Source organism: Dipodomys ordii, unplaced genomic scaffold, assembly GCF_000151885.1.
Source record: "Dipodomys ordii isolate 6190 unplaced genomic scaffold, Dord_2.0 Scaffold4, whole genome shotgun sequence".
In the NCBI taxonomy this organism is placed as follows: domain Eukaryota; kingdom Metazoa; phylum Chordata; class Mammalia; order Rodentia; family Heteromyidae; genus Dipodomys; species Dipodomys ordii.
In genome coordinates, this window is record NW_012267220.1 from 3,474,629 (window position 1) to 3,489,140 (window position 14,512).

At 42.1% G+C, this 14,512-nt stretch overlaps 1 protein-coding gene across 1 annotated transcript in view; it reads left to right on the forward strand.

The window, feature by feature from the left end:
- Cpe (carboxypeptidase E) overlaps positions 1-14,512 on the forward strand; it is a 35,736-nt gene that overhangs the window by 10,942 nt on the left and 10,282 nt on the right. The window contains exons 3-7 of the mRNA XM_013023693.1: positions 432-514; positions 5,320-5,516; positions 7,759-7,926; positions 10,958-11,075; positions 13,346-13,528. Coding sequence (XP_012879147.1) covers positions 432-514; positions 5,320-5,516; positions 7,759-7,926; positions 10,958-11,075; positions 13,346-13,528 — 749 coding nt within the window. The remainder of the gene's footprint in view (positions 1-431; positions 515-5,319; positions 5,517-7,758; positions 7,927-10,957; positions 11,076-13,345; positions 13,529-14,512) is intronic.

Below are 14,512 nucleotides of genomic sequence, written 5' to 3' on the forward strand. Positions count from 1 at the left end.
ATGGGAAGGGATGAGAAGGGGAAACAAAGGAGGAGGCTACAATGCTTGATAAGAAATGTACTCATTACCTTGCCCATGTAATTGTAACCCCTCTGTACGGTATTTTCACAATAATAATAAAAAAAGAGTCTCCTGGACTTTCTTGCCTTGCCTTGTGAGTATGATATTTAGATCTCAGCCTCCTGAGTAGTTACAATTAGAGCACTAGCTACCAGTATCTGGCCTTGTTTGGTATTATTGAGAGGAGGAATTATTAGATAGGGTGACAGAATGACTATTGGGATAAATAGAAAGAGGAAAGTAAAAGAAAAATTGGGAGGGGGGTAGGAAACGTATAAAACATTTAATTTACCTTTCTTGGTCATTTTTTTTAGGTCTGACCTACTGTGCCTCTGAACTTTAGTTTTAAGTTCTCTCATATCCACTTTAAGGTGTAAGTTTCTTCTGTTATATGGAAACATTGATAGCTTAATCTTCTGCATCAAATGCTACCCACAGGCCAATCCTAAAATAGGTATGAGGTTTTGCATTGTAAAATATTAACATTTTATTTCTCAGGCAGTTTTTTAAACTGATATATTTATTTCATACCTTATCAATACATACTTTCAACAAATTCATAAGGGTTTCAGCTACAAACTTTAAAATCATTTGCCTGCTTCACTTTGGAATTTACATAGTTATTCCTGCCCTCATTAAAATTGTGAACCTTGCCAGGCCCAGTGGCACATGTCTTTAATCCCAGTCCTGAGGAGGATCTCCAGGGTAATCTGGATTAAATTGCAAGACTCTGTTTGAAAAAAACAGAGCAGAATGAAATTCTATGTTTGCAACCCCTGCATCAAAAGCAAACAAACTGAGGTGAAATAAACAAGAGGAAAAGAGATAGTTGGAGTTTCTTTTGGAAACGGATTATCTCGGCTGTAAAGCTGGGAACATTATTCTCTGGACAGGTGGCAAAAGGTGGCAAAGCGGATCCAACCAGGCCTGACGTCGTTTGTGAAGTGATTGACTCTTAATAAAATCCATGCTTGATGGTTGTACGTCATGCGATGTACTAGGAATACTGAAGTTACATAAAATGGGGGGGGGTGGTAGGGAGAGAAGGGCCCAGAGGGGAAATCTGTGCTTCCTGAGTGTTCTTCAGACAATCGGTGCTAGTGTGGTTGATCAGCAGGAACTCAGGAGGAGGCGTGATGACGAGTGAACAAAGACCAACGCAGACACCAGCCTCCCAGCTGCCCTTGGCATGTTGTTGCTAGGAGAGAGCCCAGTGCAGGCCCAGCTCCCCGGGGCATGGGCCAGCGGTGACACATCTGGCTGCCGTGGGCCTGCGTCACCTGGGCTTTGCTCTTCTGGGTAAACACGGCAAAGCGGAAGGCGGACGTCACCCATTTGCCAGCCTGTGTGTTTCAACCCCGTAAAGAAAATTGAACGAGCATGAAAAACGGTCATTCTGCTCTTCAAAAAAAGAAGAAAAACAAACCCCTCAAAACAAATGGGGGTGGGGTGGGGAGAAAGGAAGGTGAATAGACCCAGAGAAGGCCATTCAAAAACCCAGCCCTCAGTTTCATCTCTGCGTTTGATTGAACGATTCTGAAGGCCAAGTCTGTTCCGAATCCATTGTTTTGGTGGCAACATCAAAAATAGCCTTGGAGGAGCTGTGCGGTGGCCATGGAGATTAATCTTCCCTCAGGAGCTCAGCTGCTCCCGGCCTTCCCTCTCAAAGGAAGGCTCCTCTCCCTGCCTGGGGATTCCCACAGAATCAGGCCACCAAAGCGTGGAGGTTTTCTATACAGGCCGCCTCAAGGCCTCTTTGGCTGCTCATCTGTTTCTTTCAGTGTTCTAGAAAGCCTGGTCAGGCACTGCCACTGTACCTGCAGCTCAGAAGTGTGGGTTCAGATTCCAGAGCCAGTGATCATTTATCCACAAATGGACTGAAATGTATCTGAATGTTACTTATAGTACCCAGCTACATCCTCATCTCTGTGTTGGGCATGGCTAATATTCGTGTGTGTGTGTGTGTGCCGGTGTCGGGCTTCATGCTCTTCATTGGTTGTTTTGCTGAAGGCTGGTGCTTTACCACTTGAGCCATACTTCCACTTCTGGCTTTTTGCTGAGTCTCACAAAGTGATTCTCCGATCTTAGCCTCCTGAATAGCTAGGACTGAAGGCACAAACCACCAGCACGTAGAACTAAAATAGGTAGTATTTCAAGATTAGTAGAACATGCAGCTTGGGTTAGTAATCAAATACATACATTGCTTAATGTATACTTTCCCTCCTTTTGTTATTTAAGTAGTCGTACAAAGGAGTCACCATTTAAAAGAGTTTAGGAGGACAATATATCTTGATCAGGGTCACCCCTTTCAACATGCTCGCCCATCTTCCCCCACCCACTTCTTCCTTCGCTCTCCTTCATTTTGTAGGATATACATTGGATTCTCGTCTTCTCCTTAAGGTACATTTTCAAATAGGTTTTCAAAACAAGGGAACTGGACCTAGACTCAAATCACTCTGTGTGTGTGTGTGTGTGTGTGTGTGTGTGTGTGTGTGTGTATGTGTGTAGCAGTGAACAGTCTGAGAGCCCCGTGGCCCTGTGACTCTAGGACAGAAGGAAAAGAATGACCCATGGAGGCATGGCTGGACAGCAGAGAATTTCCTCTGTGTTATCTATGAAAAAACCCCAACCAGTTCTTTATGGGTTCTAAGCAGAGATGGTAGAGTGAGAATTGTGTTTAAAAAGATAAGTCTGGCGGCAGGAGGGATCGGGGCTGGGAAAAGGCCAGATGGTGGGAGGAGCAGGAGGTTCAGAATGTGAAGCTGGATGGGTACGTGGCCAGCATTCCTTTACCCTCACCTCACTCCAGACCCAGTTCACGTGCACGTCTGCGTCCTCCGGACTCCTTTTTCCTTGCGTGTAGGAATGTGGATGTACTTGCTCTTGGATTCCTGGGTCCTTGGGTCACATATGGAGGCCTAACATATGTTATATTTAAAAAGTGTAGCTCTCTTCCACAGGCTTAACGGAGCATGGCGCGTGGGGTGCCAGTGACCCACGCCTGTAACCCCAGCTGTTCAGCAGCTGAGGTGGAGCCAAGGTGGAAAAGTCCGTGAGACTCTCTCCAATAAAACTGCTCAGGAAAAGCCAGAAGTGGCTCTGTGGCTCAAGTGGTAGAGCAGTATAGCCGTGAGCAAAAGAAGTTCAGGGCATAGCGCCCAGGCCCTGAGTTCAAGCCTCATTATGGCAACAAATGAGCAAAAACACTCTAGTAGGCTGGAAACGTGGTGATAGTGGTAGTGCAGCAGCCTAGTGAGCAAGCTAAGCAAGTAAGCAAACACAGGTCAAAGTGCCTGGGCCGAATTTGGATACATGGCTATGAGTTGGTTACTGCTAATTTAAATGAGTAAAAATTGATAGCTAGAGAAATACTTCAAAAATTTGGTGTGTTACTCTTCTGACTGTGTGTGTGTGTGTCTGTGTGTGTCTGTGTGTGTGAGTGAGGGGGGGCTGTGGGCGTGTCTAGATGACTCTTTTGAATGACTAGAAGCTTGAAGACTGTGTTGGAGGTAAAGACCTGAATGCCTCCTAGGTGCTATCTGAAAACAACTGTGTAAAGCAGCGTCAGAATGCTTAGTTTCCGTCTGTCCTTCTGTCCATCTGTCGGTCTCTCTGTAATGCAATTTCCTCTGCACCTCAGTCAAACAGATATACCCAGTGAGGTACAGTGCTTGTACCTCACATAAGTGGATTTGTTTCACAGAAAGGAAGAAAGACCTACCAGTGTTTAGTTTTTTAAAACCAGAATCAAGGGGAACATTTCTCATACCTTCTCACGCCACGCCTTCCCGTCCCGATGGGGTTAGACTTGAGAAGAGACTGGCTATAAATAGCCCTGACCCTGCTCGCACTTGATCCTTAGATTAAGATTAGCCTCCCTGAAGCGAAGAGGGCACACCAGGACGCTCCTGTGGAAAGCAGTCAACCTCAGCCAGACACTCAGCCGTCTCATGCAAAGAATATTTCAGATGACCTATTTCCAGGGAAAAATAAATCCCAACCTTCTCATTGTAAGAGGAGCAGCCCTAGTGATTTTTATAAATGGAGGCTCGGGAAGGATGAAAGCAGAGAGGGGCAGCACAGGATTAAGGAAGATCACTTAGCTGCCATGTTCTGGGTTCCCAGCGCCTCCCAGGATGCATTGGAGATGAGCAGAACTGGACAGGTGTTGAGCCGTCCAGCACCGCTTAGCCTCTTTGGGTACAGTGTGTGCCTGGCATCACACGGAATAAAGATGCCTGACTTGCCCATTTTGCTGAAAGTTTCCTGTGAAGAGAAAATTAGGCCATACATGCCAGTGATAAGTGTGACATTATAATAATATTCAAAATAATTGTGCCTCACACCTGCAATCCTTGCTACTCAGGAGGCTGAGATCTGAGATTGAGGTTCAAAGCCAGCCCAGGCAGAAAAGTCCCTGTGAGATTCTTATCTCTAGTTAACCACCGGAAAACTGGAAGTGGAGCTGTGGTTCAAAGTGGTAGAACGCTAGCCTTGAGCAAAAGAGTTCAGGACAGCTCTCAGGCTCTGAGTTCAAGCCCCATAATAACAACAAAAAGTGTAATAAATACAGAGCAGTAGTTTCTGACCAGGTACTATTCTAAGCATTTCGTTGTTTGCTAGGGTCAACCTTTCTTATAAAGTAGAACCTGTGGCTATGTCTGTCTTTTAGGTGAGGAAACAGCCACAGATTGCTTAAGGTTGGTGCCAGGGCTTGAAGCCTTGTGATCTAGCTCTTCTTGAATCCTTTGGTCTGGGGATGTTGAGAGAGGCTATAGACTTATTTTTGTGGTACTGGAGTTTGAACTGAGAGCTTCATCCATTCTAGGGAGTCTTGTAACTGAAACAGAAGATCAGGATTTGAATCTTGGCCTCCTGGGCTGTGTAATGTACAAAGCCTCTTAAGAGAGTAAATAATTTGTTCATCCCTAAGTGGAGAGGGATGATAATACTTAGCTCTTAGATGTTAGGTAAGGTTAAATAAGACAACATGGGAAGCGACAGTGTGTGGAGGTATGTACCTGTCATTCCAGGCTCCTGGGGGTGCGTGGGGGGTGGAGGTAGAAGGATGATAGAAGGTTTGTGTGGCACATTTCAGTTGGTAGCGGATGACCTGCAGGTGGGAAAGGATGAGAAGGACAGACAGCTGGGACAGGGGTTTGGAGAATTTGAATGTTCCACGTACATTTCAGCGAGTGGATATACAATGTATTGGGGCCCATGTGCCATTCGCCTTTCGTTTGGTATTTGTTCTTTTAGGGGAGCCTGAATTCAAGTACATTGGGAATATGCATGGTAATGAGGCGGTTGGACGGGAGCTGCTCATTTTCTTGGCCCAGTACCTGTGCAACGAATACCAGAAGGGGAATGAGACCATTGTCAACCTGATCCACAACACGCGAATTCACATCATGCCGTCCCTGAACCCCGATGGTTTTGAGAAGGCGGCCTCCCAGGTGAGTATGGGCAGGCTGAACTGGACACGCTTCTTCATTGTTTTGGATGATAGTACTTACGTTTATCTTACAGACATCCATCGAACGCAATGCCTTCACACAAAGCTTTTAAGAGAGAGATAATGCTCATTATTCAATATTGACTGTAAGGGATGAACAGTTCTTCAGTGGAGGTTTATTAGTTAATACTTTTAATAATGCTTGGTTTGTAGTGTTAAATAAATGTCACTTATTGATCCACATTTGTCACTAGGCAAATTTCCTTAAAAAATCATAATCTTCAAGTACAGAAAATACTGCCATGCCCTGATACCCTGTTGTATCTGGATTATTTGGAGCTATAGCGCCCTCTACTGAATAAAAGGAATGACTCATGGCCAGACTATTTTTTAATGATTGGTTTTATAAATTAAAAAAAAAAAGAAAAGAAACAACTAATCTCTGAACTAAAAATAATCTTGTATATTCTATCTATTAGGCTGGAATTTGAGGAGCTTTTGCTATTATTTGCAAACTGAAATAATTTTCAGACTGAAATAGTAATTTTTTATTCACAGGACCAAAGCCCTATAAGTTTGACATTGTAAGGAACTAAGATAGAGAACTTTTTAAAATAAATAATAGGATTTCAAAAAACCATGAGAGAAAAATTCTAGTAAGATATAAAATTGAATTATTCAATATTTTAAGGTTTACAAGGGTAAATGGGAGAAAAATTTATCGTTTCAATTTTCTGTCATATTAACTCATAATAGTCTGAGGTATATAAGCTCACATGATTTAGAAAATATGGTAATTTAATTTACCTCAGAGATTTGGTATAATTTAATAGCAAAATAAGACAACTTATGAAGTAAAACTGAATAGCATGGAAATTCACTGATTTTTTTTTAGACTGTTCTATTAAGGAAGAATTTAAGATTATTTATTTCTGGTGGTACTGGGGTTTGAACTCTGTGTCTTGTGTTTGCCAGGCAGGTACTTTATCCATTAAGGCATACCTTCAGTCCAAATGAAAGGTTTAAATTAAAGAATACAAAGTCTTTTGGTCTACAGGATATATATATATATATATATATAGATATAGATATAGATAGATAGATAGATAGATATATAAAACTTCATTATTTAATTTTATTTTTTGTCAGTGGAGGGGCTTGAACTCTGGGCATGAGTTGTCCCTGTGCACTTCAGCCCAAGGCTAGTGTTCTACCACTTGAGACACAGTGCCACTTCTGGTTTTCTGGTGGTTAATTGTAGATAAGAGTCTTCATGGACTTTCCTGCCCAGGCTGGCTTTGAACCTCGATCCTCAGATCTCAGCCTCCTGAGTAGCTAGGATTATAGGTGTGATCCACCGGCACTCCGCTATATTATATATGTATATATATATATATATATATATATATATTACTGATACATAAAGTCATAAGAATTACACATCTTTATGGGATACAATGGTTTCTTCCTTCTTTCCCCTTATATTCTCCAGTCTGGGGATTGAACCCAGGGCCTCACACATGGGAGGCAAGCGCGCTGCCTTGAGCCATATCCCCAGCAACACACATAACATTGAATCAGTAAATTTATCCATTGTCTTAATGAGTTATCATTTTCCTTTGGTGAAAACATTCAGAATTCCTTTTTCTAGAGTTTAAAAATGTAATCTTCATATTTTCCAATGAAGATTATGAGATACACTTAATGCATAAAAATGCCAAGTTCATTTTAAGTTTCAAATCTCTTTGTTTTCTTTTGAAGTTGTGGAACTGGGGTTTGAACTGAGGGCTTCAGCCTTCCTAGGGAATCTTTCAACTAAAACAGAAGATCAGGATTTGAATCCTGGCCCGATGGGCTGTGTAGCACACAAAGCCTCTTAACAGTCTGGACAGTTTATTCATCTATAAATGGAAAGGGATAATAATATTTACTTTTAGATGTTAAGTAAGGATTAACTAATCTAGAGACAGTGAATATTTTAGTTAAATAACCTATTCCTAAATGAATATATATTGACTTTTTTGCAATCTGAGAGATATTTTAAATGGGAATGCATAAAATACTGTTCATTGAAAGTATTTTCAAGATACAAATGCTTTAAACCTGCTGTCTTCATGTTTTTAATCAGTAAAATAGTGAAATATCATTATGGGAATGAACTGTTAAATTATTTTTCAAAGCATTAATGGTGACCTTATATAGAGATAGTCACAATCATAACAAATAACTGATTTGTTTTTTAGCCTGGTGAGCTCAAGGACTGGTTTGTGGGTCGAAGCAATGTCCAGGGCATAGATCTGAACCGGAACTTTCCAGATCTGGATAGAATTGTTTATGTTAATGAGAAAGAAGGAGGACCCAATAATCATCTGTTGAAAAATCTGAAGAAGATTGTGGACCAAAACACAAAGGTAGAGGAACGTGTGCAGTTGGGTTGGAGCGTCGTCTAAGGGAGTGCATCCTGGTAGCTTGCACCACAAAGAAGCAGGTGTAACAGCCCATAAGGCAGTGACAATTACCTGGGCGGATTCCAGCTCAGGCTGGAGGAGCTGGGCTTGGAGAGCAGCCTTTGCTCCTTAGGACCCGGCAGGGCTGGGGAGTTGGAGTTAGGGATGGGCACAGGAAGGGAGTATCCGGCTGTGGGCTGGAGAAAGTCACCAGGTTCCTCTCAGCATCCTTTATCAGCTCATGTGATCAGAGTTTCCTGCAGCATTACACTGCGCTGGAATTTGTCATCTTTTTTCCAGAACTTTCTCTGCCTTCACTTTCTTCACAAAACTCCACAATCTTCCACTTCTCTTCTGCCGCTCAGTTTCTTTCCCTTCATGTTCTGTCCTGTCCTTTGTCCTTTATCTTATTTCCTGGTTTCTATCTCTCCTGAACTTTGAATAGCAGACATAACACAAGTTTTCTCAGCCATGATCTCCTCATTCTAGACCTTCTAGGAGTTTGATTTTCGTGTTTTACTTTTACACAGGTCCCCTTCTTTGTGGGGCCTGGGACTGGAAACTCCACCTGTCCACTCTTGTTTCATTTGTCTAGTCATTAAAGGCTTTGAGTTGTCCTTTTCTGTCACCCACCTAACCACTCACCCCAGGAGTCAGTTTCTACATCTGAGGGATTTGGCCCCTGTGATACCTCCCATCTTCTGTAAACTCTGTAAACTCATCCTATGCCTTTCTTGGAGACACTAAGTCTCCTTCTCTGACTGGTGCAGTGTCCTATCGGTCTCCTTCACATACAAGTCTTTGCTGTTTTGCTGAAAGTTCTTACTGGTTCTCTAGTACTCAGAGGATAAAGTGACCATTCAGTTTGGCAGCGTGGTGTGATGGCTAAGCATAGCGATGCTAGATATGGCCACCTTAGATCAAATCTTGTTCCATTGGGAGGTTACTTCACATCCGTGTGCTCAGCTTCTTCACCTGGATATGGAGATCAATGGCAGCTTTGCAGGGAACTTACAAGAATGCAGGGAGATAAAACATACAAAGGCCCTGGAGGTTAGGACCCAAAACTATTACTGCTGTTTCAGCACATCTCAGTACTCTGTGTTAGGTACTTCAGGGTGAGACGGACACCAAACATCTGGTGTGCCTTCAGCCTATGACTGCTTTCAGTTACTTGAGAGGCCAGGGAGCCCCTGGAGGAGGCCAGGGGCGGGGGACGCCCCAGCGTTCAGCTCCTTCTCTGTCGGTCTGCGCAGCTCTGCCCTGCCAGGTCGACTATGTCAGGTATTGATGGCATCTAGGGGCCTTGGGTTCCTTTTCTCCACCAAATACAGAGTTCGGGGTGGGGAAATGGGAGCAGAGACGAAGTTTGATTGAAAGTGAGAATAAAGCACCAGGAAAGGAGTCGATGGAGGTTGGTTTAACCCCCAACTGGGACTCTCAGCTGGTAGGGCTTCCTTGTGCTATATGAAGTCCTGTCCAGGGGGAGCAGCCCCACGCAGGGTCTTCAGGAAGAGAAAAAGGGTGTTGTCTCCACTGGGCATGGCCTCTCCCTTTCGTCCTGGTCTTTCCCTTTCTGTCTGTCCTCAGTACCTTTCTTAAGTGAGAGCCCAGAATGTACTGTTCCTCCATGTTATTATAGTTCTGAGTTATTTGAATGTTGCTCTGTTCATGGGAGCTGAGGGCTCCTTCAGTCCTTAAGTTGGCTATGGTTACTCATACATTTATTTATTTATTTATTCATTCATTTATTGGTCCCTCATGGGGTTTGAACTCTGGGCTTGGGCGCTGTCCCTGCACTCTTCAGCTCAAGGCGAGTGCTCTACCGCTTGAGCCACAGCGCCACCTCCAGTTTTCTGGTGGTTAATTGGCGAAAAGAGTCTCCTGGAGTTTACTGCCTGGGCTGGTTTTGAACTGTGATCCTCAGATCTCAGCCTCCTGAGTAGCTAGCATTACAGGTGTGAGTCACCGGCACCCGTCTGTCTCATACATTCTTATCATTCCTTTTTGCTTCAGAGGTACCATTTTCTAATCATTTTTGTCTTCCTAGGACTTGATGTTCAAATGGTCAGAATGGTCTTTCCTTTCTTTCCATGTTGCTTTCTCTGTGTAGTCTCTTTCCCCATATATATATTATATATAATATATATATTATATATATTTTGGCTTGAAATCAGCCAAACTCTAGAGATGCTATAGATTTTTGGTCCCCAGAAACAGTATAGAACATGTCTCCAGTGAAAGCTTTGCTTCTCAGCAGAGGTATATAGACTTTGAGAGTCTTCCTAGTGGCTGTTAAAATCCCCTCTCAGAAAACTATCAAGGTCTTGGCTTGAGAGGAATTCTTTGGTAGGCATTTCTTCCCTCTCTTGTTTTGTTTCCAAGATACAGAGGACCACAACTCATTCCAGAGACTTCCCATGAATTCTTGAAACTGTTGGTCTTTGTTTTAACATTGAAGGTGACCATTCCAAGATTATTTTTCATTAGGTACTCTGAAAGAGACCCGGCTGAATTTCTTTTATAAGGACAGTGGCTGAAACTTCTGAAAGACAATGGAAAAATTGGAAATAAAAACTTGCCACAGATATGAATCACCAGGGAAGACATTTCTTGTTCTGTGGTCTCTTTCCTCTGTATCTTACCTGTAACTATTATTTGAAAAGATGTTTGAGCTATGACAGCTAAGTTGGTATTTGTAAGTCACCTGCATGGTTATTTTCAAGCTACAAAAGAGAAAAAGTAGCGTCCCACCAAAGGTGAACTTTTAAGGAAACATGATTGAAACTTTTCTTTTATTAAGTTTGAGAAAGATAGACAGACCTACAGACATGGGGAGGCTACTCTTACCAAAACAACCACAAGATGTTTGAATTATGAACAATTTCTACTTTTTTTTTTTAAAAAAAAACACCTTTTCTATATCTTCTCTATCAAAGGATCAAGCAGTGATTATCCAATTGACAATCCTTTCAATCTGCAATCTTTACTACAGCTTGCTCCTGAAACCAAGGCTGTGATTCACTGGATTATGGACATTCCTTTTGTGCTTTCTGCCAATCTCCACGGAGGAGACCTGGTGGCCAATTACCCGTATGATGAGACTCGCAGCGGTGGGTATTTGTTCCTGGTGGCATCGGGGAGGAAGAGCTACTCTGGTTTTCTCTAGCTAGTTGGAGCTACACTTTAGGCAAAGCAGGCTTGAGCGAGAGTATCGGTTTTGGCGGAGGTTTTGTTGCGCTAGGAATTTTCCTCTTTTTCATCTGTTCTCTGACCTTGGAAGAGGAAGCGCTTTGTCAACACAGGATGATCACTGTCATATCAGAAACCTCGGGATTTGAAGAGAGCCTGGTTAAATTACATTGCTAAGTACACTTTGAGATTTTTGTGGTTTATCAATAGCTGGGAAAGTTTTAGGCCGGGAATACTTTATACTGCATGAATAATCACAATAATTAGTTACATGAATATTTTATAATACATAAATATGTATAATTACAATAGTTATATATGAATATTTTTATTGTACATGAATTGTAATACAAATAAAATTTAATAAAATACATAATAATATAATAAATATAAAAATATAATACAAATAAATAATTTACTTTTATAGAGAAAAACTTCTAAAATAGAATGCTAAATAATTGTGAGGGTGGCTCATAGGGTAGGGGCTGTAGGATTGGTACAGGTGCGTTTTAAATTTAAATTAATTTTCTTCTTCTTTTTTTAAATTGGTTCTGGTGCTTGAACTCAGGACTTGGGCACTGTCCCTGAGCATTTTTTTTTTACTCAAGGCTAGTGCTCTACCATTTGTGCTACAGCTCTGCTTCTGGCTTATTTTGGTGGTTAATTGGAGATAAGTCTTACAGATTTTCCTCTCTCAACTGTCTTCAAACCAAAATCCTCAGATCTCAGTTTCCTGTGTAGCTTGTGTTACAAGTGGGAGCTACTAGTGCACAAACTACTTTATTCTTTTTTAGGAGTGGGTACTGGGATTTGAACTCAGGTCCTCACTCTTGCTAGGCAAATGTTGTACCACTTGATCCATGCCTCCAGTCCCTTTGACTTTTTTAGTTATTTATTCAGATTGAGTGCTTTTTTTTGTTTTTTTGGCCTGGACCAGTCTGAGACCATTATTACCCTTCCCATGTTCCTGAGATTTGAAATGTGAACCACCATTCCCAGCTTATTTGCTAAGATGGCACCTCATTAACTTTTTGTTCTTGCTGATCTTGAATCACAATACTCTTATCTCTGCCTCCCAAGTAGCTGGGGCTATAGGTGTGTACTACTTCACCTGGTCCAGGTCCTTTTTTTTTTTTTGGGTCCGGTCATGGGGCCTGAACTCTGGGCCTGCACGCTGTCCCTCAGCTCTTCAGCTCAAGGCTAGTGCTCTACCACTTGAGTCATAGCTCCACTTCCAGCTTTTTTTTTCTTCTGCTTATGTGGTGCTGAGGAATCGAACCCAGGGTCTCATGCATTCAAGGCAAGCGCTCTCCCACTGAGCCACCTTCCCGGCCCATCCATTTTTTTTTTAATTAGAAATTTCATCATGGAATTCCTCTTGACCTAGTGGATTATTATGTCATAATCTTTTCATGTGAATTTTGTCCAATTTTCATTTTTTTGTATTATCAACAATAGATGTTATATAATCTAAACAAGAAGTGAAATGGTTTTTATTTTATTTTTTATTGTTATTGTAATGGTGATGTACAGAGGGGTTGCAGTTACATAAGTCGGTGTCGCCTCTTCCCTCATTTTCTCCCAGTTTTTTTTTTCCCTCCTGATCCCCTCCCCTGCGAGTTGTCTAGTTCATTTTCAACATAGTGTCTAGTGAGTATCTAGTCTAGTGTTCCACCATTTCTGTGTTCCCCTTGCCCTCCCCCAAACAGATAAACTTACAAACAAGACAAAAGGAACAGAAATAAAAAACTGCAACAAAGGAGAAAAAAATGAAACACAAAAGCAAACTAACAAAAAACCACTTGTTTCCATTTCTTAGAGTTCATTTTAACAAACATCATATTTTATGATCCTACGCCCATAGCTATTGAGCCTTTGTGATCATCTCCTAAAAATACCCTCCCTTGGTCTCACTGTGCGAATGTCTAGAGTCCTGCACCATTCATCATGTCCAAGTGTAAATTTTTTTGTCTTTTACCATCCAGTGTGTTTACTTGCAGATTTATAGGCGCATTCAAGTTACCACAAATTAGGGAACCCATAGTGCAGTTGTTTTGTACTTAAACTTCAGCCCTTTTGCCTAGTAAGAAAGCCAAAACCAACCTCAGCAATGCTCAGCACCCAGTCCCTCTTCAGAACACTCACTGTACTCTTTGGTCTCTGGTCTTCAGTCTCTGGTCTTGTCTTTTAGGCAGTGCTCATGAATACAGCTCCTGTCCTGACGATGCCATCTTCCAAAGCTTGGCTCGTGCATACTCTTCCTTCAACCCCGCCATGTCTGACCCCAATCGGCAGCCCTGTCGCAAGAATGACGATGACAGTAGCTTTATCGACGGGACAACCAATGGTGGTGCTTGGTACAGCGTACCTGGTGGTGAGTTTCCATCCTGGTGGTTTCCTTAGCATTATCATTGGATTTTCACCTAGAGAATATTAATCTATCATGAAGAAGTAGACCAAATCTTCAGTTCTTCCATGTAAGCTCCTTTTCATTTGTCATTACCATTATGTGAAAAGCATAGTTTGTTAGCATAAGTTAGTGAGGAAATTCAATAGGATATTTCCATATATGTGTATATCATGTACTCTGATAAAACTCACTGTCTCTTACTCGTTTTTAACTCTCTTAAAGTTAATTTTCTTCATGTGTAAATACAACATGTAATTTCACTTTTACTGATTTAAAAAATAATTGAGAAGTGCTGGGTGCTGGTGGCTCACGCCTGTCATCCTAGCTACTCAGGAGGCTGAGATCTGAGACTCACAATTCAAAGCCAGCCTGGGCAGGTAAGTCCATGAGACTCCTATCTTTTTATTAACTGCCCCCAAAAGCCAAAGTAGAGCTGTTGTTCAAGGAGTAGAGCACTAGTGTTGAGCAAAACAGTTCAAGGACAGAGCCCAGGCCTGAGTTCAAGCCCAGGGACTGGCACACACACAGGGACACACACACACACACACACACTGACACACAATTGAGATGTTAATTCAAGACATATAGGAAACTGTAGAAGTTTCTTGGGAAAATAAATTGAGTATCTCCGTGTCAAGCTCAGGCAACGGGCAATCAGGTAGCACCTTGATTAAAGTTAGTGCTACTTTTATCATAGACAAATGAATGTTTTAGCAGACAGTATATGTTATACATGTATGTTGGCACATACCTTTTTATTATGTTTTTAAATGGTGGAAGAGGGGACTCTTTAATGTGAACAACAGTAATACGTACTAATCAGGTGGGTTGTTGTGTTGCTGGTGATTTGGGCACTAGTTTGGACAGGCCAAACAAAATGTCAGGCACGGTACAAATGGTGGCCAGCAGTAGCAGCAACAGCCCCGCCCCGCCACGCCCCGCCCAGCC